The sequence below is a fragment of the Hypanus sabinus genome, chromosome 15 (genome assembly GCF_030144855.1).
Source record: "Hypanus sabinus isolate sHypSab1 chromosome 15, sHypSab1.hap1, whole genome shotgun sequence".
Lineage (NCBI taxonomy): Eukaryota > Metazoa > Chordata > Chondrichthyes > Myliobatiformes > Dasyatidae > Hypanus > Hypanus sabinus.
Window position 1 is genome coordinate 55,042,337 of NC_082720.1, and position 21,994 is coordinate 55,064,330.

The window sequence follows — 21,994 nt, forward strand, 5'->3', positions numbered from 1 at the left end:
CACTTCTGAAACTCACCTAGTTCTCTTGAGATTGTAATTGTACTACCATGGATCAGAACCACAATCAGGTTTAATGTTACTGGAATATGTCATTTTGTGGCAGCAGTACAATGCAATACATAATAATACGAAAGAAAACTAAATATTACAAATGTGTATATAAAAAGTTAAATTTAGTGCAAAAAGAAAAAAAATGGTATACATTATCTATTTGAAATCTGATGGTGAAAAGGAAGAAGCTGTTCTTAAATAACAATTAAAAGTGTGTTGAGTTATTAATGAGATATATCCAATAGATACAGTGCTCTGTGTAAGTCTTAGGCACCCTAGATTTTTTGAAATGGTTTCTGATGGTGTGGCCTCCACAGAGCCCTGATCTCAGTATCACTGAGGCTATCCGGGATTACCTGGGTGGCAGAAGCAAGCAAGACACACAAAATCTGCAGATGAACTGTGGCAAGTTCTTCAAGATGCTTGGAAGAACCTAGTGGCCAATTTTCTTACAGAACCGCACAACAGTGTACCTAAGATGCAGTTTTAAAAACCATACCTTTTTTTTAAACTGTTTACTACTCTTTTTATAGTTTTTTTTATATATATTTAGAAATTTTTCAATTCGCTATTTTTGAAGGAATCTTCACTTTACTGAATTTTCTTACAAGTGCCTAGGTCTTTTGCTCAGTACTGTATGTCCGTGCAACAGTCTCCTCACATTAAACAAAGTTGCAAGCAGATGTATTCCTTTAAGTGTAACCCCCTGGGTCGCCTCAGGCTCGCTCAGCTCGTTCTCGTCTAGGGGGAGCAGCCTTCAGCCCCGCCAAACTGGGTAATCAGCTGGTGTGGATGCTGTGTGATGTCCCCACCTCGCCCAAAAACAGACAGTACACCATAAGCGATTAAATGAGTACAATTTATAAAGGTTACTATAACTAAGTGATTAATAACGATACAGTATATATGAAGAGAAAAAAATAAAGAAAAGGCGCCAAACTTATCAAAGTCCAAACCACTTCGTGCACAACCGTTGGAGCTCAATTACTGAAGTCTTCTGGCCACCATTCAATCCCCTCCGAACTCCTCGAATCGCAGCTCAGGACCCTCCGAGTGGTCAACCAAGCACATCTAGCTTCATCCCCCCTCCTCGGAGTACCTCCTGGCCTTAGACACCCGCTTGGGGTCCATTCCTCGCCCAGCTTACAGCATTGCGTCCTCTCTCTCAACCCCCTCGGGCCGATCTGCCCAAAAGCCCGTCAACAAAAGCTTACAGACTCAGAAGAAAGAACATTAATCCCCATTTGGTTTACAAAGGAATACAATTCTCGTTATCAGTAAATTTTAACCCAAACAAGCTTCCCGCACTCTCTCGCAACAAAGGAGCATTCCTGCTTTTAACAAAACAAAGAAGCCCTTTCCCAACAAGCTTCCAGCACTCTCTCGCAACAAAGAAGCCCTTTTGATTACATACACAGTAACAAAGAAAAAAGAAGAAACTCCCTTTACATAAGGAAATCCACTCTGGCACCCCGGTTATGAGGACTCCAGATCGGCCACCTGAAGGACCCAGCAATAGACAACCCCTTAGGAGAACGTTATACACAACTCAAGTGACTGGACTGCTCTCTACTACTATATGCAATAATGTGGAATTGCAGCAACACCAGGGCCCTGAGGGTGCTGGATTATGGGAGGTTTACTGTATTAATTTCTGTTAATTGGGTTTTATACTTTTATTGTTTCAGAATCCCAGTACGTTTCAAGTTCATGTTTAATTCTCATTTAACCATGCACATGGGTACAGCCAGACAATGTTCCTCCACGGCCAAAGTGCAAAACAGAATCCCAACAGTCACATACAGCACATATAATCACAATAGCAGTAAAACATGCAGTCACTCAAAAATAATATAGCCCAAGTCCCTGAATATTATGGCCAGTTTGGAGTCTACTTGAACCTTTAAACTATTAGTTTCTGAGTAGAAATGTTAAGTTTGCCAATGTAAACATTTACATCCTATGAACTGTAACAGGTGTGTACTTTAGTAATTTAGAAATAATGTTATTAGATTAAAGGCAGTTTTAAAATACTGTGGTTGATTTTGACTGATTAAATTTTTACTTGGAGATTGGTTAGACTGATGGTTATTTTGGACTTGTAATATGTTTATGGGTATCTTTGGGATTGTGCACATTGTACAATCAGATAAAAAGGATTATATCCTGTTGCTTGAAGAAAATTGGGAATTTCTGGTCGTAAAGTACAAGCTTTGTTCTGCATTTCCTTTTGGAAGTAAACAAAGGATCTGTAGACTGTTCAGGGTTGGAAGAGCTTGCCAGAAATGTGTGTGTTGATGAAACAAAATCTGATAGTCATGTATTAGTGAAGGGGAAGCAGAAAACCCAACCTGTGTGGGGTGCCTAAGATGGCTGTAGAGGCCAAGTAATTGGGTATATAGTGGATTCCAGTTACTTGAAACATATTGGTCCAATTGAGTGGCTGCCCCAATTAGCTTGAGTTTCATAGAAATGGTAAAATGGTATTAAAAAAAATTCATACTGTTGTTTAACTGAGTAAAAAAAGTGTAAATAAATGAAATACTGAACAAATTAGAACATAACACTAATTTTATTGTACTGTAGCGTACCTATAAAACTATATACAGTATTAGTTTCTAATTGTTATTAAAAGGAGGAACTCATCCAGTGTACACTGCTGTGATCTTTTGACTGTAAATGAACAAAATGAATGCAGACACCTCATGCAGATTGTGGGTTACCTTCATACAATGCATTGGATGATTGCATGCTCCAAATCTTCATTTTCAGTCCCATCCTAGCATTTCAAAGCCTGGATGTTTGAAACCACAGTAAGCGAACCATTTCTTGCCAATTATCAGTTACAATTTAACTGTTTTTTTTAAATCAAAACACTGTTGCTATTTAAAAGCTGTATGCTCTTACAGTTTAGTGCCTAATAATGGCCACACAAGCGCACATGATAGAAACTGTTTGGCAACAGTCTCCTGTACCATTTCAGTGATATAGTATCGCAAATAAATGAATGGAATTCTAGCTATTTTATTGATAAATTCTTGTTCGTTAAGAATTGTCCCAAATAGGTGGATGACTCAGTTAACTGGAATCCACTATATTTAAAGTAGAGGTTGACAGGTTCTTGATTAGTAAGAGTGTCAAAGGTTATGAGGAGAAGGCAGGAGAATGGGATTGAGAGGGCTAATAAATCAACCATGATGGAATGGCAGAGCAGACTCGAATCAAATTAGCTAATTCTGCGTTTATGTTTTATAGTCTTACTAATAATGAATAAGGGCTTTGGGCAAAAAAAATGTCAATCATTATTTTAAAACCAGCATGTAGTTGTGAATGAAAATTGATTGTCCTCTCCTGTCATAATATACTTCCTATTTGAGATGCCATTCAATATTACCTGGTGTTAATTGTGTAAAAATTCATTGTGTAAAAATATTGATGTAATATTATTTTTGTTTTTTAAACTTGTGCTTGATGCAGTAAATTTCATAGGCTGGTAATTGGTTCTTTCAGGAAAATGTGGTCTGAAAGTTATTGTTCGGTTTAGTTAATTGTCGCTGTTACTCCTTTCCACCATGCTTTGCTGCCTCACTATACCACTGGGTTAGTGGTAGTTGCTGACAAGTTTTCTCCTATTCCTCCATGCACATTCCGCTTGGGATTTCATTGTCCTTATGTCATGTCATATTTGGTCCTGGCCTCCTTTGGACATTTGACGGAACTTGCCGGTGTACTTTAAATGGGATTTGAATGTTGACTCTTTGACGGAATTATTGGGATCGAACTGGACACGTGGAGTACCTTTCACACCGATCCACTGAACTTCAAACCAAAATGTACAAATTTGGAACCTTTGCTGTGAAATACTCATCTGGATTCGTTTTCTCCTGGTTTCGATCTGGTAACGTGGCTGCACGCATGATGTTCTCTCTGTCCGATGAACAGGTGTGTAACACTCTTATGTAGTTTTTTTTCACAAATAGAGTTATTATTACAGAATAAAATGATTATGACCAAATTTTGTACTCTTGACAATGTCTTCATGGCAAGGAGAACTCTTAAAAGGATAAAAAGTAAAGACTGAAAAGTGTGCATTTTAGAACATTTCAAACGTTTCCAAATCTAAACAATCAAGAAAACATCTAGTTCAAGCCAAAAGTGGGATTTCCCAGTGGTCAAACATTTCAGTTCCCCTGCCCTTTCCCATTCTGACATGTCGATCTGTGGCTTCCTCTTGTGCCTAGATGAGGCCACCCTCTGGGTGGTGGAGCAGCAACACGTTATACTTAGTCTGAGTAGCATCCAACCTGATGGCATGAATATTGACTTCCCTTTCCAGTGAACAAATTACTCTCCACCCCACCTTCTTGGTTCCCTTTCTTCTTCCTCTTCTCCTTTGGTCCATTGTCCTCTCCTATCAGATTCTTTCTTCTCCAGCCCTTGACCTTTTCACTCACCCGTCTTCACCTTCCAGTGAGATTCCTGCCCCTCCACCCAGTTTTTGACTCTGGCATTTTCCCCTTCCTCAGTCCTGAAGGAGGGTCTTGGCCTGAAATATTGACTATTTGCTCTTTCCATCAATGCTGCCTGACCTGAGATCCTCCAGCATTTTGTGTGTGTTGCTCAAGTTTAAGTTTATTGTCATCTGACTGTACCTATATACAACCAAACGCAACATTTCCCTGGACTGTGCACCCTCAATACATTCATCACCTGATATTTTGAAAGGAATACTGTATGAAAATTTTCCGTGCATTGTATATGCCAGTGGTTCCCAACCTCTGGCCGCGGACCGATACCAGCCCGTGAAGCAAGCCGGGGTGCAGCGATAGCCGGATCGCACCCAGCACATCTTTAAGAAAAAAAGCTGAAATAAACAAGCTAATTAATTAGGTACCGTCCAGTATATGCAATAAATATCAGGTTCTCTTGTTTCAAGCAATGTCAGTTTTACTTTGCATATCAGCTGTTAATGATCTATAGTTGAAGTAAGGTGGCATATTAGTTGAAGAAGATTTCACTTTGTACTTCTCTTCTACATTTATTTAGATTGCAAAGGAAATGGAAAATCAGCTTAGAACAAGTGATGTGAAACCACAGTTTCTACTCAAAACACCCAAGGTATCTTTTATTTTTTTTTACACAGTGGAGAGAGCCTGCTTTGTCTTTGCCTTCCATTTAGTTCGCATTTGCGATTTACCACTAAGCTCCATGTTCTGAACATTAGTGACTGCTACAGTTCGTAAATGACTGTATAGGCATGGCATTTATTTTTATTATTTAAAGGTATAGTGCTGAATAGGCCCTTCCAGTCTAATGAGCACACCACCCAGCAACCCTCCAATTTAACCCAGCCTAATCATAGGATAACTTACTATCACCAATTAACCGGCTGACCGGTACTTCTTTGTACGCCCTCCCTGTGAAACAGGTAGGTTTCTTCCCACTGTCCAAACTCCATATGGAGAGCACCAGAACTGAAGCCCGAACTTCGCACCAAGCTGTAATCGCATTGCACTAACCGCTACACTACCATGGTGCCCAGTTGCACTCCTTTACAATAAATAGTTGTAATTTTGTTTTAATTGCAATGTTTCATTGTATGAGAACACTCCATTTTGTTTTCTTAAATGAGCTTTCAACTTTGCAGGGAACAAGAGACTATAATCCAAAACAGATGGCTATCCGTGCAGAAGTGTTCAATATCATCACTGGCTCATTCAAACGCCATGGAGCGGAGACTATTGACACACCTGTGTTTGAACTCAAGGTAAGGTATTCAGCCAAGCTGACTAATTTTCTCTTGATCTGGGCTGTGGTTCACTCATATGGTGCTATAGATGGGTCATAAACCCACAATAATACAAATGCTTCACAAGAATCAGAATTAGGTTTATTATCACTGACATGTTGTGAATTTTTTTGTTTTATGGCAGCCGTACAGTGCAATACATAACTATGCTATAAATTACAGTTATAGATATATATATATATATATATATATATATATATACTAAATAAGTAGTTCAAAAAAGTAACAAAAATATTAAGGTATTGTTCATGGACTAGTTTAGAAATTTGATGGCAAAAGGGGAAAAAACTATTCCTAAAAATGTTAAATGTGTGTCTTCAGGCTCCTGTACAACCTTCCTGATGGTAGTAATGAGAAGAGGGCATGTCCTGGGTGGTGAGGATCCTTAATGATATGACATCTTGAGACATCATCCTTTGAAGGTGTCCTTGATGTTGTGCAGGGTTCGTGCCAATGATGGAACTGGTTGAGTCAACAACCCTCTGATCCTGTGCAGTGACTCTTGCATAGCAGGCAGTGATGCAACCAGTTACAATGCTTTCCATGGTACATCTGTCGAAAGATGTGCACCTTCAGTACTTCTGAAGGTTTTCATGCAATGCTCCATCATATATGGAATCGTGCCAGGGATTGCTGGCAGTCTTTCTGAATCTGTAATCTTCAGTTTTCCTCTGCATCTTAGACCTTCCTTGCTTTCAGCTTGAGTTTTGGAAGCAGATAATCTATTAACATACAAAATAGAACATTACAGCACAGTACAGGCTCTTTGGCCCACAATATTATACCAACTTTAAGTTCAGTACAACCCTTCCCTACATTGTCCTCTATTTTTCTGTCAACCATCTGCCTGTTTCTTACATGCTACCCACCACTCTGTGTTTAAACAAACGTACCTCTGACATCCTCCCCATACTTTCTCCCAGTCACTTTAAAATTATGCTCTCTGGTGCTAGCCATTTCCACTCATTTCCAAGTCTCTGGTCCACTCAATTTATACCTCTTGTACATGTCCATCAAATCACTTTTCACGTGTTTCCCTGTGGAAGAAATTGTCATGTCTTTAACAAGACCAGGCTGTGTCCAGAAGTCTGATCAAAGAGTGGCTGCTTTATCTGACCCCCTGGATGAATCCTATTTTATCCGGTCTGAGAACTGCTGTGAGTGTAGCAGTCTCGGGCATGCTGTTCCCATGTAGTGAACCTGGGTGGATCATTCTGGCCTGAATGTTAACATAAGGAATGGGGCTTGATGATCTATTCCTCCTTTAAATCTCTTCAGATATTTATATAGCCAGTCTTCTACCTCAGCACCATTTTCCAGTGTAATCTCCATGAGCCTTAGTACCTTGAAGTGTAAAAATCTGTGTGTTTTTAATGAACACAATAACCGAGTCTCCACAGCCTCTGGGTTGGAGAATTGCAAGGGTTCACCATCCTCTGGGAAAATATCTCCTCATTTCCCTCCAAAGTATTTTTTAAAATTTGGAGATACAGCTATTTAGATTTTTGAACAGGCCCTCTGACCCTACGAGCTGTGCAACTCACCAATTTAACCTGAGCCTAATCACAGGATAATTTACGTGACCAGTTAAGCTATGAACTGGTATGTCTTTGTGGGAGGAAATCAGAGCACTTGGAAGAAACCCACACACTCACAGGAAGGACATAAAGCCTCCTTACAAAGGACAGTGGAATGGAACTCTGAACTCTGACCTGAGCTGTAACAGCATTGTGCTAACCCCTGCACTACTGTGGCACCTTTCTCCTCATCTCACTCATAAGTGGCCTGTTTCTTCCTTCTAAATCACCAGTTTGTACTGTTTGTTTATTAGTTGCTTCAGTTCCACATCCTTGCTGGACCTTGGATTCTAGACCAGGAGTTCTCCACCTTTTTTTTTGTATGCCATGGACCAATACCATTTAGCAAGGGATTGGTGGACCCCAGGTTGGGAACTCCCTGTTCTAGACCCAACTACTTATCATGTTGGGTAAAGACAGATACATTGTTTAATTCCTTTGCCATTTTCTTTCCTATTATAACAACTTTAAGCTCAAGTTTATTGTCATTCAACCATACACATGTATACAGCTAAACAAAACATTGTTCCTCTGGTACCAAGGTGCAAATCACAGCATATATAGTTACAATCCAGCACATGCCGTCACAAAGTAGTATAGCCTGAGCAGCCTGGCCTGAAGATGGACAGGTTGGCATAAGGTGCATGTTTACAGTATGTAAGATAGTACGATGCTGATGGCAACGTACACCCTGACCAAGGGAAGGCTTCAATAAAGAAATTCTAACTCAATATTTTGCATGTGCTTAAATAATTACTTTGCTTATGCCTTTATAGTTCACAAAAATGTATTTTAACATTTTACCAATTTGTTCTTTAGGAAACCCTGATGGGAAAATATGGTGAAGACTCAAAACTTATCTATGATCTGAAGGACCAGGGTGGTGAGCTGTTGTCATTGCGTTATGATCTAACAGTATCCTTGATCTGTGAACTAAATGTAACAGTAGGTCAAGTTGGTCAATACTCACTCAGTAAGAGTGAGGGGTAGACTTGATAATGCAGGTGACTTGTACCAGGCTTTTTACCATTTGGATTGAGCAGTGTTTGAAGATAGCATAGCTCAATTATGTTCTTAATCAAAGTTCAAAGTTAATTTAATATTGAAGTGCATAAATGTTAACTGCATATACTACTTTGAGATTCATTTTATTGCAGACATGTATACGAAATAAAATAAGTACAATAGAATTAGCAAACAACCGATATGTAAAAGAAGACAAATTCCATTGTATCAATCTGAAGACCTCTGATGGTGCACCCATACACTATTTAAAATTCTGTGTTCTACTTGGGGATGTCATGAGAAGGTGAGGATTAAGATCATATCCAGGCAAGGGTAGTTGACAGATAGCATGCTGTCAACCCAGGTAAGAGGTCTTTGAAGAGCTTAGCTTCCCTTTTCACTGCATGGGGCTAGAGGCACTTGACATAACAAGACAAGATAAGAACAAAGGTTTCTAGTGATACACTTACTTTGATAATTCTGAAGTATTATTGGCTTTTAATGTGGAAATTGTTTTTGTACTCGCTATTAATAGAAGATGGTAGGAGGGATTAATTTTGGGGGCTTTTATTTTAACTTTAACTGGTTTGGCACAACATTGTGGGTTGAAGGGTGTGTTCCTGTTCTGTGTTGAATGTTACGAGTGTACAGGAAATAAGTAGTTGTTACTCCATATCCAATGCAGCACAAAAAGAAACACAAAAGATAAAGAGCACAATAGTAGTAATTTTAAAAACGCACGATAAAAAATAGATACATAAGAAAACGAATATACCTAGATTAATTGTATGTGCATAAAGTGTTGCTAAGTTGTACGTAAGGTGACTGATGGGGACTAATACAGTACCTATATTACCATAGTGTGACTGATGAGTGATTGTGTAAGTAAGGAATTTGAACATCCAGAAGATTATCCACAAGATATCTTTATCCAACTAGTCAATTTCTGTATAGAAATGGCATTTCTCTGTTCAGACTTTGGAACAGTGTGGTGGACGGGGGTCAGCCATATTGTTCCCCTTGTGTGCAGTGTGATTTAGGAACAAGTGTGTGTTTTCAGAGTCCAGTTATAGTGACACATCTATTTGTTACTCAGTAGGAAATGGCATAAATGAAAATATAGCAGTTTTGTGTCCAAGTGTTGCTGGGAAAGTGGAGGCAGCAGCTGCAATGCCACCTTTGTTCATGGGTTGACACTGAAGGGATACTTGCAGGGCATCCAATCCTTATTATTTGTTTAGAAATACAGAATAGTAACAGGACCTTCTGTCCCAATGAGCCTGTGCTGCACAATTACATTCATGTGACCAATTAACCTACTAAAGTGCTTTTGGATTGTAGAAGGAAACTGGAGCACCCAGACGAATTCAGTGTGGTCACGGGGAGAACGTATAAACTCCTTACATACAGTGGCGGAATTGAACTGGGGTTGCTGGCACTGTAATACTGTTATGCTAACCACTATGTTACCATGCTGCCTGAGTGATCTAGTTTTCAATGATGGGTGGCATGTGCAAGTGAAGAATTGAATTTTAAAAATTTTAGGAGGCGTTTTTTGATTTAAAATATAGAAGTGAATATTTTGAATCGGAACTTTGGAGCTGGTATTGTGGTTGGTATTTGTCCTTAACATTTCTTTCCAGGTTCCTTTCGCCCGTTACTTGGCTATGAATAAAATAACCAATATTAAGAGGTATCATATTGCTAAAGTATACCGAAGAGACAATCCAGCCATGACCAAAGGTCGGTACAGGGAATTCTATCAGTGCGTAAGTATTGATTCAAGATTGTTCAATGTCATTTCTGGTACTCAAGTGTAAAGAGAATGAAATAATTATTACTCTGGATCCAATGCAGCACAAATAAAAATAGATAAAGAACACAATAATAATTAAAAAACTGCAATAAATATAAATACATAAGATAACTTGTGTGCATAAGATTGATTTTATGTCCATAAAATGCTTCTAGGCTCAGAAGTATCTGCATATATAGGTGACAGGAAATAATAAAGTAGTGATGGTGTAGGACTATGGAGGGTTGGGTTAGTGAGTGGAGGTTTTGATCAGCCTTACTGCTTGGGAAAAGTAACTTTTTGAGGCTGGTGGTCCTGACATTGATGCTACATTGCCTCCTTCCTGATGGGAGTGGGACAAACAGTCTAGGAGCAGAGCTGGTGGGATCCTTTATGATGTTACTGGCTCTTTTCCGGCATCTTTCTGTACATGTCCTTGATGGTGGGTATGCTGATGCCAGTGAAGTGTTTTGCAGTTTTGACTAAACATTGTAGAGCCTTCCTGTCTGCTAGAGTGGAGTTTCCATACCATGCAGTGATGCAGCTTGTTAGGATGCTCTCTACTGCGTGTCTATAGATTGGGGTGAGTATGGATGTAGATAGTTCAGCTCTCTTCAGTCTCCTTAGAATGTCGAGGCATTGTTAATTATTATCAACTGAACTAGGTTAGGTAATCCAGTCATGCAGCTTTTAATCCAAGCTTGCACTTTATTATCTCTGCACAAACAACAAAGTAACTATGTTGACCTCAGGCCAACAACCTAAAACATGAATTCTACTGTTCCCTCTGCACCAATACTCACTCAGACCACTACTCCAATTTCTAACACCAATTTAGGGGATTTCCTGTCGGCCAGAGAATCAATCCTTTCTTCTCTGAGCTCTGGCATGGGGTTTCTTCATTGTGATGAGGTCTCTCCACAGCGTTCTCGCCACTTTCTAGTTGAAGCTCCTAACTCTTATAGTGTTCCTCATCAGTTCAAGTGATGGACTTCATTCTTGTTGCTCTACTGACCTATGTCACCTTATTGGCTCTGGTCCAAGCCAGCATCCGTTCATTGTCCTTTTCCACAAGTGACAACTGATAATATATGGCTCTTTGTTCTGTATCAGTCACCAAGCCAGTAACCAGCTCCATCACTCGGGGCAGACATAGACCCCACCATTCACAAACCTACATGTTGTATCTTATTAAAGAATACCTCACAAATACTTCTTATTTGGAAATTATTTCTAGTCCAGCAAATTACCTGGAGCATCATTGTCTTTACTTTGAAACACTGACTCAGTCGAGCAAAAGCAGTTCTGATTGGAGGATACAGAGCAGCTTCACACAATGACAACCTCCATTACTTCAACCTCATGGCAAGAACAAGACAATTGGTTTGTCTACTTCCACTGTCCTTGACCCGTTTGAGTTGGATGCTTTCTTCCATAGTTTAATTCCTTCATGACCAACAGCAATGATGAGCTTTCTGGATTCTGTAGAATGTGTTGTGGGACCATGAGAGGTTGTGCAAGATATGCACTCCCAAGAGTTCGAAACTGCTTGCAGTCCCCACTGCTGTGCAGTCGATGAAAAGGGGTGTGAGTGCTGCGAATTCTCCTCAAGTTGCAAATCATCTCCTTTATCTTGTTGATACTGGGAGAAGAGCTTATTGTATAAGCTTATAGGTTGATGTTTCTGCAGGAGGGTTCTACTTGAGTGATATTTAATTGCAACTTTATCTGAATATAAATGATCATAGAAAGTACTTGACAGTTGACCTACAAAATTCCTTTGTTTAGGGTGCATTGTCAAATTTTGTTGTGCTACACAACGTGCTGACTTGTAAAGTGGCGTTGATGCCCAATAGTTTTCTAGGTAATCCACAAGGTCAGTCTGGGTATTCATGGAATTCCTTCATGGAGAGAACATACAACAGCCCTCCATACTATCCACAACTTGACTAGTTTTGATTCCATCTGCAGACTTACTAACCCAACCCGTCTAATTCCTCATTTAAGACTTTTATAAAATAATAAATAAAGAGGTTACTACCTCTATTGTGCCTGATAATTTGCAACAACATTGAATGAAAAAAAATTAGAATGCATCTTTTGACTAAAATATAGAAGTGAATATTTTGGTGATTGATGAGCAGCAACTTTGGGTGATTACTACTTTTGCAATTTAAATTAGGGCAGAATGCATCACGGGAAAAAGACAAAGCAGTGTTATTTTAGTAATGGTCAAGTGAATGACAAAGCAGGCTTTTGTATTTGTCAAATAATTTAGAATTTAAACTTGCTTCCATCTACAGATTCATTTTCCCTTTATAGTAAGTAAATCTCTGCAGCTAATTTGTAAGTTAGACTAAAGTGTATGATTTACTCATGTTGGATCCAACTATTTAATTCTTAGACTATCGATATTTTCTTTGCAGCAGAACAATTAACTACTTGTATTTTATATAATTACGTACAGTTACAAGAGAAAGTTCGTGAACTCTTTGCAATTACCTGGTTTTCTGCATTAATTAGTCATAAAATGTGGTCTGATCTTCAACTGTCATAATAATGTACAAATACTATCTGCCAAAATTAATAACACACAAACAATTGTACTTTTCATGTTTTTATTGAATACATTGTTTAGTCATTCACAGTCCAGCTGAAAATATATGAGAACCCTTTTATTTAATAATGGGTAGAACCTCCTTGAGCTCCAATAACTTCCACCAAATGTTTCCTGTAGCTGCTGATGAGACTTGCATAATGGCGAGGAGAAATTCTAGACCATTCTTCCATACAAAACTCTTTCAGTTTATTAATGTTTCTGGGATACCTTGCATGAATGGCCCTCTTCACGTCATGCCACAGCATCTCGATTGGGTTAAGGTCTGGACTCTTGACTTGACCGTTCAAAACATGGTTATTTTACTTTATAAACCATTCTGTTGTGGATTTACTCTTGTGTTTTTGATCATTGTCTTGTTGCATCATCCAACTTTTTTTTAAGCTTCAGGTGATAGACTGCTACCTGAACATTATTCTGTGAAATGTCTTGATACAATTTTGAATTCAATGTTCTCTCAATGATTGCAAGCCGTCCAGGACCGGAGACAGCAAAACAGCCCCAAACCATGATGCTCCTTCCATCATGCTTCTCAGTTGGGATGAGGTTTTGGTGTTGGTGTGCATGCCCTTTTACTTTCAAACATAGTAGTGTGCATTTCTGGCAGAAAGTTCAGCTTTTGTCTCGCCTGTCAATGGAATGTTGTCCCAGAAGCATTATGGATCATACTGATGGTCTTTTGCAAACTTGAGACGTGTAGCAATGTTCTTTATGGTGAGCAGTGGTTTCCTCCGTGGTGTCCTTCCAGGAACACCATTCTTGTTCGGTGTTTTTCTTATAGTGGACACATGAACAGAGACTTTAGCAAGTTCTAGAAATTTCTGCAGGTGTTTTGCTCCTCTCCTTGAGTTCTTTCTCACCTCCTTCAGCATTGCACATTGTGCTCTTGGTGTGTCCTTTGCAGTAGCAGCAGTACTGAATTTCCTCCATTTGTAGGCAGTTTCTCTTACTGTGGACTGATGAACTCTTAAAAGATTTGTAGAAATGCATGAAACTAGAAAAGGCTACAAAAGCATTTCTGAAGATCTGAGGTCCTCTGAGTTTTGATTGAGGAATGGTGCACAAACAGATCTTTCTTAGGAAGAGCGGGCTTTGTCAGTAACCGGACTTTGTGTGCCTTTTTTATAGGGCAGGGCACCTATACAACCCACACCTCCAATCTCATCTCATTGACTGGAACAACTGACTCCAACTAGGTTTTGTAGAAGGCATTAGCCCAGAGTTTCACATCCTGTTTTGAACCTAGACTGTGATTGTTCAAATAGTGTACACAGTATTGACAAGTATAAGTTGAATTGTGTTATTAGTTTAAGCAGATTTTATTTGTCTATTATTGTGACTTAGAAGAAGAATAGACCACATTTTATAAGTAAGTAAAGCAGAAAACCAGATAATTACAAAGGATTCACAAACTTTATCTTGTAACTGTACAAGAACTGCCTACTATGTTTCCTATTGGCTATAATATGTATTTGCAAATTTAATGTGCCTCTTGAGGTTACACGAAGTATAATTCTGGAACGCTCTGGGAGCTTCTCTAATCTATTTGAATAATGGTTTTCTTATTGGCTAACTCAGATTTGAATGGAGTTTCCCTTAAATCTCTGAGTATAAAAAGTAGTTGACCATAAAGGCAGCACCATCTTTTAGCTTTCTCTCTCTCATCAACTGGTAGTGTTCTGTGCCTATTTCTTTTGCTGTGTCAATGCATAGTAAAACATTTGTGAAGCAACAAGCTTTGTTATAAGATGTAGAAGTTGTGCAGTTACAGTGGAAGTCACAGGGCCAATAAACCTTCAGTTGGTCCAGTTCAGCGGCCTGGTGAGCTGATGACAGCGGCCTATGCCCCAGTAGGGGTGATGGGCTTAATTTACCTAAATCCTAAAGCTGAGCTTGGCTGCCTGTTGAATTCTCCCCATTTCACTCTTTGCTGAAGAACAAATAAAGTATGTTTGCATCCATTTTTAATTTTGATTTCTTTTTCAGGATTTTGACATTGCAGGTCAATATGACCCAATGATTCCGGATGCTGAATGCCTGAAAATAATCCATGAGATCTTGAGTGGCCTGCATCTGGGAGAGTTTCAAATTAAGGTACAGGGGATAAATACTCAATGGTATTTAAATACTCTATGGTAAATACTCTATGGCAAGGCCTTTGACAAAGTTCCACATGGAAGGTTAGTTAAGAAGGTTCAGTCGTTAGGTATTAATGCTGGAGTAATAAAATGGATTCAACAGTGGCTAGATGGGAGATGCCAGAGAGTAGTGGTGGATAATTGTTTATCGGGATGGAGGCCGGTGACTAGCGGGGTGCCTCAGGGATCTGTTTTGGGCCCAATGTTGTTTGTAATATACATAAATGATCTGGATGATGGGGTGGTAAATTGGATTAGTCAGTATGCTGATGATACTAAGGTAGGAGGTGTTGTGGATAATGAGGTGGGTTTTCAAAGCTTGCAGGGAGATTTATGCCGGTTAGAAGAATGGGCTGAACGTTGGCAGATGGAGTTTAATGCTGAGAAGTGTGAGGTTCTACATTTTGGTAGGAATAATCCAAATAGAACATACAGGGTAAATGGTAGGGCATTGAGGAATGTAGTGGAACAGAGAGATCTAGGAATAACAGTGCATAGTTCCCTGAAGGTGGAGTCTCATGTAGATAGGGTGGTGAAGAAGGCTTTTGGAACGCTGGCCTTTATAAATCAGAGCATTGAGTACAGAAGTTGGGATGTAATGTTAAAATTGTACAAGGCATTGGTAAGGCCAAATTTGGAATATTGTGTACAGTTCTGGTCACTGAATTATAGGAAAGATATCAATAAATTACAGAGAGTGCAGAGACGATTTACTAGGCTGTTACCTGGATTTCAGCACTTAAGTTACAGAGAAAGGTGGAACAAGTTAGGTCTCTATTCATTGGAGCGTAGAAGGTTGAGGGGGGATTTGATCAAGGTATTTAAAATTTTGAGAGGGATAGATAGAGTTGACATGAATAGGCTGTTTCCATTGAGAGTAGGGGAGATTCAAACGAGAGGACATGATTTGAGAGTTAGGGGGCAAAAGTTTAAGGGAAACACGAGGGGGTATTTCTTTACTCAGAGAGTGATAGCTGTGTGGAATGAGCTTCCTGTAGAAGTAGTAGAGGCCAGTTCAGTTGTGTCATTTAAGGTAAAATTGGATAGGTATATGGACAGGAAAGGAGTGGAGGGTTATGGGCTGAGTGCGGGTAGGTGGGACTAGGTGAGATTAAGGGTTCGGCACGGACTAGGAGGGCCAAGATGGCCTGTTTCCGTGCTGTGATTGTTATATGGTTATATGGTTATATGGTTGAGTGAAATGCTTAATCTTGGAACCTTGCGTAGTACTACGTAATCTTCAACTTTTTCTTAATGAGAACTGTAGGGGAGGATACGATGTCTGCTATGCTCAAGTCACTTCATAAAAGCAGATTGGAGTGAGATTGGCCAAATCCTTTCCCTTTTTTTAAAAAAAATGCCAGGAGTAGAATCAGAATCGTGTTTATTGCCACTGACAGAAGTTGCAGTCAGTAAATGGATCTGTGTGAGCCACTGGTTGAATGATATTTATTGAGATACAGTGCAGAACAGGCCTTTCCAGTACTTCGAGCTGCAGCGCACTGCCCCAGCAATCTCCAATTCAACCCTACCCTAATCACGAGACAAATTACAGTGACCAATTAACTTACCAACTAGTATGTCTTTGGACCGTAGGAGGAAACCAGAGCACCTGGAGGAAACCCATACGATTTCCTCCCATTGACCCACACCCAGACCGTAGACCTTTATGCTCTTCCCATCCATGTACTTATCCAAACTCTTAAATGTTGAACATGAACTCATATCCACAGCTTGTTCTACACTCTCACCACCCTCTGAGTGAAGAAGTTCACCCTTAGGTTTCTCTTAAATATTTCACCTTTCAACCATAACCTATCAAATGGTAAAGTTCAAAGTAGATTTATTATTAAAGTAGATATATGTCACTATATACAACCCTGAGACTAGTTTTCTTGTAGGCAATCACAGTAAATACAAGAAATACAACCAACAAGATGGACAAACAACCAGTGTGCAAAAGACAACCAACTGCAAATACAAGAAGAGAGAAAAAAATAATAAATTATCAATAAGTATAGAGAGCATGAAATTATGTCCTTGAAAGTGAGTTCTAGCCTCACACAAGCCCAGTGGAAAAAGCCTGCTTCCATTTACCCTTTTTATAACCTTCATAATTTTGTATACTGCTATCAAATCTCCCCTCAATCACCTATGTTCCAAGGAATAAATTCCTATCCTATTCAGCCTTCCCCTATAACATCCTGGCAACATCCTTGTAATTTTTCTGTGTCTTATTTACTGTGTCTTCCAGGAAAAGTCTGTTGTGCTGCAGAAGGCTTTGTGACAGCTTCTGTTTGTTTGTGTTCAGGTGAATGACAGGCGTATCCTCGATGGAATGTTCGAAGTGTGTGGAGTTCCAGCTGATAAATTTCGGACTATATGTTCCTCTGTGGACAAGATGGACAAGGTAATGAACTCGTCAGGTTTAATATTGCTTTTCCTCCACAAACTGTTTCATATGCTTGCCTAAAGTCAGGTTTTGTTTTGAAGCTTTTCTGCTAATATCAGCATATTTTCAAAGCAGGCTGCATGGTACCATAGTACTAGTATAACGCTCTTCAGTGCCAGTGATTGTGGTTCAATACCCGCTGCTGTTTGTAAGGAGGTTGTATGTTGTCCGTGTGGGCTTCCACCGGATGCTCTGGTTTCTTCCCACATTCCAAGGGTGTACAGCTTGGGGTTAGTAAGTTGTGGGCATGCTATGCTGACCTGGAAGCATGGTGACACATATTCAGATTGTACTGGTTGGTGATGCAGAGCAAAACATTGCAATATGTTCAAGATTGTTTAATGTAATTTCGAAGTTCAAAGTACATTTATTATAAAAATATATATACATTATATACAACCTTGAGATTTGTCTCTACAAAACAAAGGCTGCTACAAAACAAAGAAACGCAATAACCCTAACTCACGTCTCAGTTAGTAGGTCAATCAGTCATTGTATTTCTGGTCAATGATCAGAACAATTTTAAAGGATAAGGTGAGAATGATGGAGCATGTGAAAGGCCCTGCCCCGATGAAAGCTACAATTATTATTAAGCAATGCAGTGGTTTAATTATATATATAATATATATATTAATTTTATATATATATATATATAGTGGTTTTGAAATATATACGTTTCTTAAGTGTTTTATATGCATAGAAAGGTAAAATATATACTAATATACACGCACACGTGCGACTAACTGACGCTACTACCGGATGTACTTGTTCCAACTTACGTACAGATCCGACTTAAAGACTGACTCAGGAACGGAACTCATCCGTAACCTGGGGACTGCCTGTACTCTCAGGTTCACATCTGAATGCTTTCCACTCGTCCTTTGCCAGAAAACAGCTCGTCCCAGTCCACACTTTACAGATCCTTTCTGAATACCATCAAAATTGCCTATCTCGAATTTAGAATCTCAACCTATGGCATATTTACTTGAAACTAATGGGTTTGTTGGTTAGTGCAAATGGTGAATTTTAGTTGAGTGTTCAGTTGTCTTCCTGCCCATACTTTTCAATCTCCAGGATGTGTCTCATATGTGCACCGTCGAACCATACCGTGGCAAGAATTTATTGGTTTTAAGATATGAGAGGAAAGATACAGTGCTAGTGAAAAACTTAACAGCACTGACTACAACTGCAGTATGACCAAATACAGCATCGACATCACAAACAAATCTTCGTCCTTCGACTCACTTTACACTGCACGCTGTCGGACCAGTGCTGCCAACAAGGACAGGACCCAACCAGCCCACACACTTTTTGTCCCTCTTCCCTCCGGGAGAAGGTTCAGGAGCTTGAAGACTCATCCTGCCAGATTTGGGAACAGCTTCTTTCCAACTGTGATAAGAGTGCTGAATGGATCCAGACTTGGATCTGGGCCGTACCTTCCAAATATCTGGACCTGTATCTCGGTTTTATTTATGATTTATAATTTAAAATTTTTATTCTATTTACTTTTGATTTCTACCCCAGGGAGTGCGAAGTGCAGAATCAAATATCATTGTGATGATTGTACGCTCTAGTACCAATTGTTTGGTGACAATAAAGTATTAATTAATTATTAACCTATTACTTTTAACTACTATTTGACATTGTGAAGTACTATACTGGAGACCTGTCCTGGAGTTGGACGGCTGTCTGTGTAAGGAGAGAAGGCCTTGCTTTGCTGCTGCTGTTTTGTTGCTCATGTTCTGTGTTGTTCTGGACATGCTATGTTGATGCCTAAATGTGTGGTGACACCAGCAGGCTGCCCCAGCATGTGCTTGTTATAAATTCATAAACATGAATCTGAATCCAACATGACAATTTGTAGAATTAGAAAGCAGGCGTTAGACATGCCCTGGGCAAAGAGTGATTGGCTGTAATTTGTTTTGCACGAGTACTGGAATAGGAGACTGAGAAGGCAAACAACCCATCAAATTTATTCAACAGTAAATTTATTATCAAGCTACATACAGTATATGTCACCATATATAAACACTGAGATTCATTTACTTTGAGGCATTCACAGTATGTACAAAGAAACGAAAAAAAAAAAGCAATAAAAATCAAAATAAAGAATCCTAGAAAGTGAGTCCATAGGTTGTTGGAACAGTGCAGTGTTTGGGGTGAGTGAAGGTATCCCATTTGGTTCAGGAGCCTGATGGTTGTAGTGCGTTAACTGTTAGTGGACTTGGTGGTGTGGGTTTTGAGGCTCCTGAACCTCCTTCCTGATTGCAGCAGTAAAAAGAGAGCATGGCCTGGATGGTGAGGGTCCTTGATGAATACTGCTTTCCTGCAACCTTCTGTGAAATTCAGTAATTTCACTGCTTATCATTATGCATCCGCACAAATGTGCTTTCTGCTTGGCTACAAAGCTAGCATTACTTTGCATAGCCAGTGCTCTGAATTCTAATAAGGAATCAAGTTTTAATATTTTTGGCTAATACTTTCAAAGGGAAGATAACTGGATAATTCGCTGTAATTTCCTGACATAAATTAAATATATTAATGATGTTTAGATGTGGCTTCCTGTGCTCTAAGATAGTTTACAAGCTGATATATAAACCACTTAATCAGACTTCCACCCTACCAGATTAGTGTGATCCAAGTCAATAATTACGTATTTTGTGATAAATGATTTGGGGTACCTTCTCAGCCTCTCCCAACCTTTTGATGCAGCTGCCCACACAACCCTTTGTTTCTTGAGCATCATCTTCTGGTGACTGTCCTCATTATAAGGCCTTCAGTTTGTCGGGATCAATCATGGATGTTGCATCCTAGCTTTCTACATTGTTGGTGCAGTGCTGACAGTCAATACGCAAGCCAGAACAGTACGATATGGAGAGCAAGTTGTTGTCCATGCAGCAGGCTCCCCTCGCCACAGCTGATGAATCCAAAGAAATGGCAGAGACTGATACAGTTTGGCACCAGTCAGCGTTGAACTCAACACGGGAGTGCCTTAGCAACTCCCATTTCCGAATATTTCCTTGGGGTTACGCCTAGTGCTTTCTCCATGAGTGGGTATAGCCGCAAGGCAATGGGGATTTGAGATCAAAGTTTTCCTTCTCTGAGATGAGCTGCCAACCACTGCTGACAAACACGAGTAACCCTTCTCATCTGAAAATGAATCAATGTTTTTACTGGCCTTCCAAAGCAATCTATTGACAAACTTCAACTCATTCTGAATACTGCTGCTAGACTTTTAACCGAAACCAGGATGAAGGTGCATATCACTCCCATCCTATGTCTTTTAGCATTGATTTTAAAGTTATTTTGTTAAGTTCTCTTGGGATATACAGTAGGCTCTGTCCTGGCTAAAGGTTGATTGACCTTGTGGTTTACCTTCTACCACAGTACTTCGTAAGTCTTCTAGAAGATCCTTCCTCTCTCAGGGATGAGGTCTTTGGAGTTTCTGTTAGTATTTCTGTAGCTCTAAGTTTTTACTAAATGTCCATCTGTCATCTTGGACAATGTAAATTAAATTGGTGTATTACTGTCACCTGTACTGCGGTACAGTAGAAAAACTTTGTCTTGAATACAATGAGGTAGTACAAGATAAAACTGCAGAACTGCAGTTACAGAGGAAGTACAGTGCAGATAGACATTAAGGTGTAAGTCATAACGAGGTAGATTGTGAGGTTAAGAGTCCATCTTTTGATACTTGGGAACTGTTCAGTATTATTACAACAATGGGATAGAAGATCTCCCTGAGCCCTGGTGCTGGGTGCTTTCAGGTTTTCCTATCTTCTGCAATGCCAGTAGGGAAAAGAAAGTATTTACAGTTTTCCCTTAAAATGTATTTGTACTCATTACTTCAACTACTTCACACTGGTGTGTTCCACGCTCTTGCCATTTCTGAATAATGTTTCTTCTATGCTTCATTTCTTAGTGGTGTACCCAACATCTGCATTGCTCCCCACATTGGAAACATCCTATAAAATGTTGAAGGGCTTTGAAGCAGAGGCTACATAAAGGCCTTTATAAGATCAGCCCTCAGCTGCCTTTTAACAAAAGCTTACCTAATCTGCGTTTGCTTTCCTGATATGTTTCTGGGCTCATGCTTAAAAATCTTAATTTGCACCTCCAATTAAAGACCCCCACCACCACCCAGGACATGCCGCCTTCTCATTGCTACCATCAAAATGGAGGTACAAGAGCACTCAGCATTTCAGGAACAGCTTCTTCCCCTCTGCCATCAGATTCCTGAATGGACGATGACTGCAAAACAAAAAAAATTGCGATGGATACCTCCTGGTATTTGTGTGTGTTACTCTGGATTTCCAGCATCTGCAGAATTTCTTACATTTTTATGCTTGTTTATGGAATACTTTTTGTATAGATTATACAGTTCAAAGTGCTTTACAATGGGATAGAGTACAAACATAAAGATTAAACTTAAAATGATGTTAGTTAAAAGCAAAGTTAAATCAATAAGTTTTGAACTGGCATTTAAAATTATGAACTAAGTCTGTAACCCATACAGCTAAAGGTATTTAGTTCTACAGTTTAGGAGTGTA

The 21,994-nt window shown here is 39.4% G+C and overlaps 1 protein-coding gene across 2 annotated transcripts in view; it reads left to right on the forward strand.

Moving 5' to 3' along the window:
• Positions 1-21,994, forward strand: part of hars (histidyl-tRNA synthetase) — a 48,830-nt gene that overhangs the window by 9,360 nt on the left and 17,476 nt on the right. Inside the window, exons 2-8 of one of the 2 annotated variants that reach the window (XM_059990445.1) lie at positions 3,657-3,993; positions 5,098-5,169; positions 5,699-5,818; positions 8,257-8,352; positions 10,086-10,211; positions 14,841-14,948; positions 17,304-17,402. In XM_059990445.1, the coding sequence (XP_059846428.1) occupies positions 3,883-3,993; positions 5,098-5,169; positions 5,699-5,818; positions 8,257-8,352; positions 10,086-10,211; positions 14,841-14,948; positions 17,304-17,402 (732 nt within the window). In that variant the 5' untranslated portion in view covers positions 3,657-3,882. The remainder of the gene's footprint in view (positions 1-3,656; positions 3,994-5,097; positions 5,170-5,698; positions 5,819-8,256; positions 8,353-10,085; positions 10,212-14,840; positions 14,949-17,303; positions 17,403-21,994) is intronic. The other variant, XM_059990446.1, reaches the window with a different exon arrangement.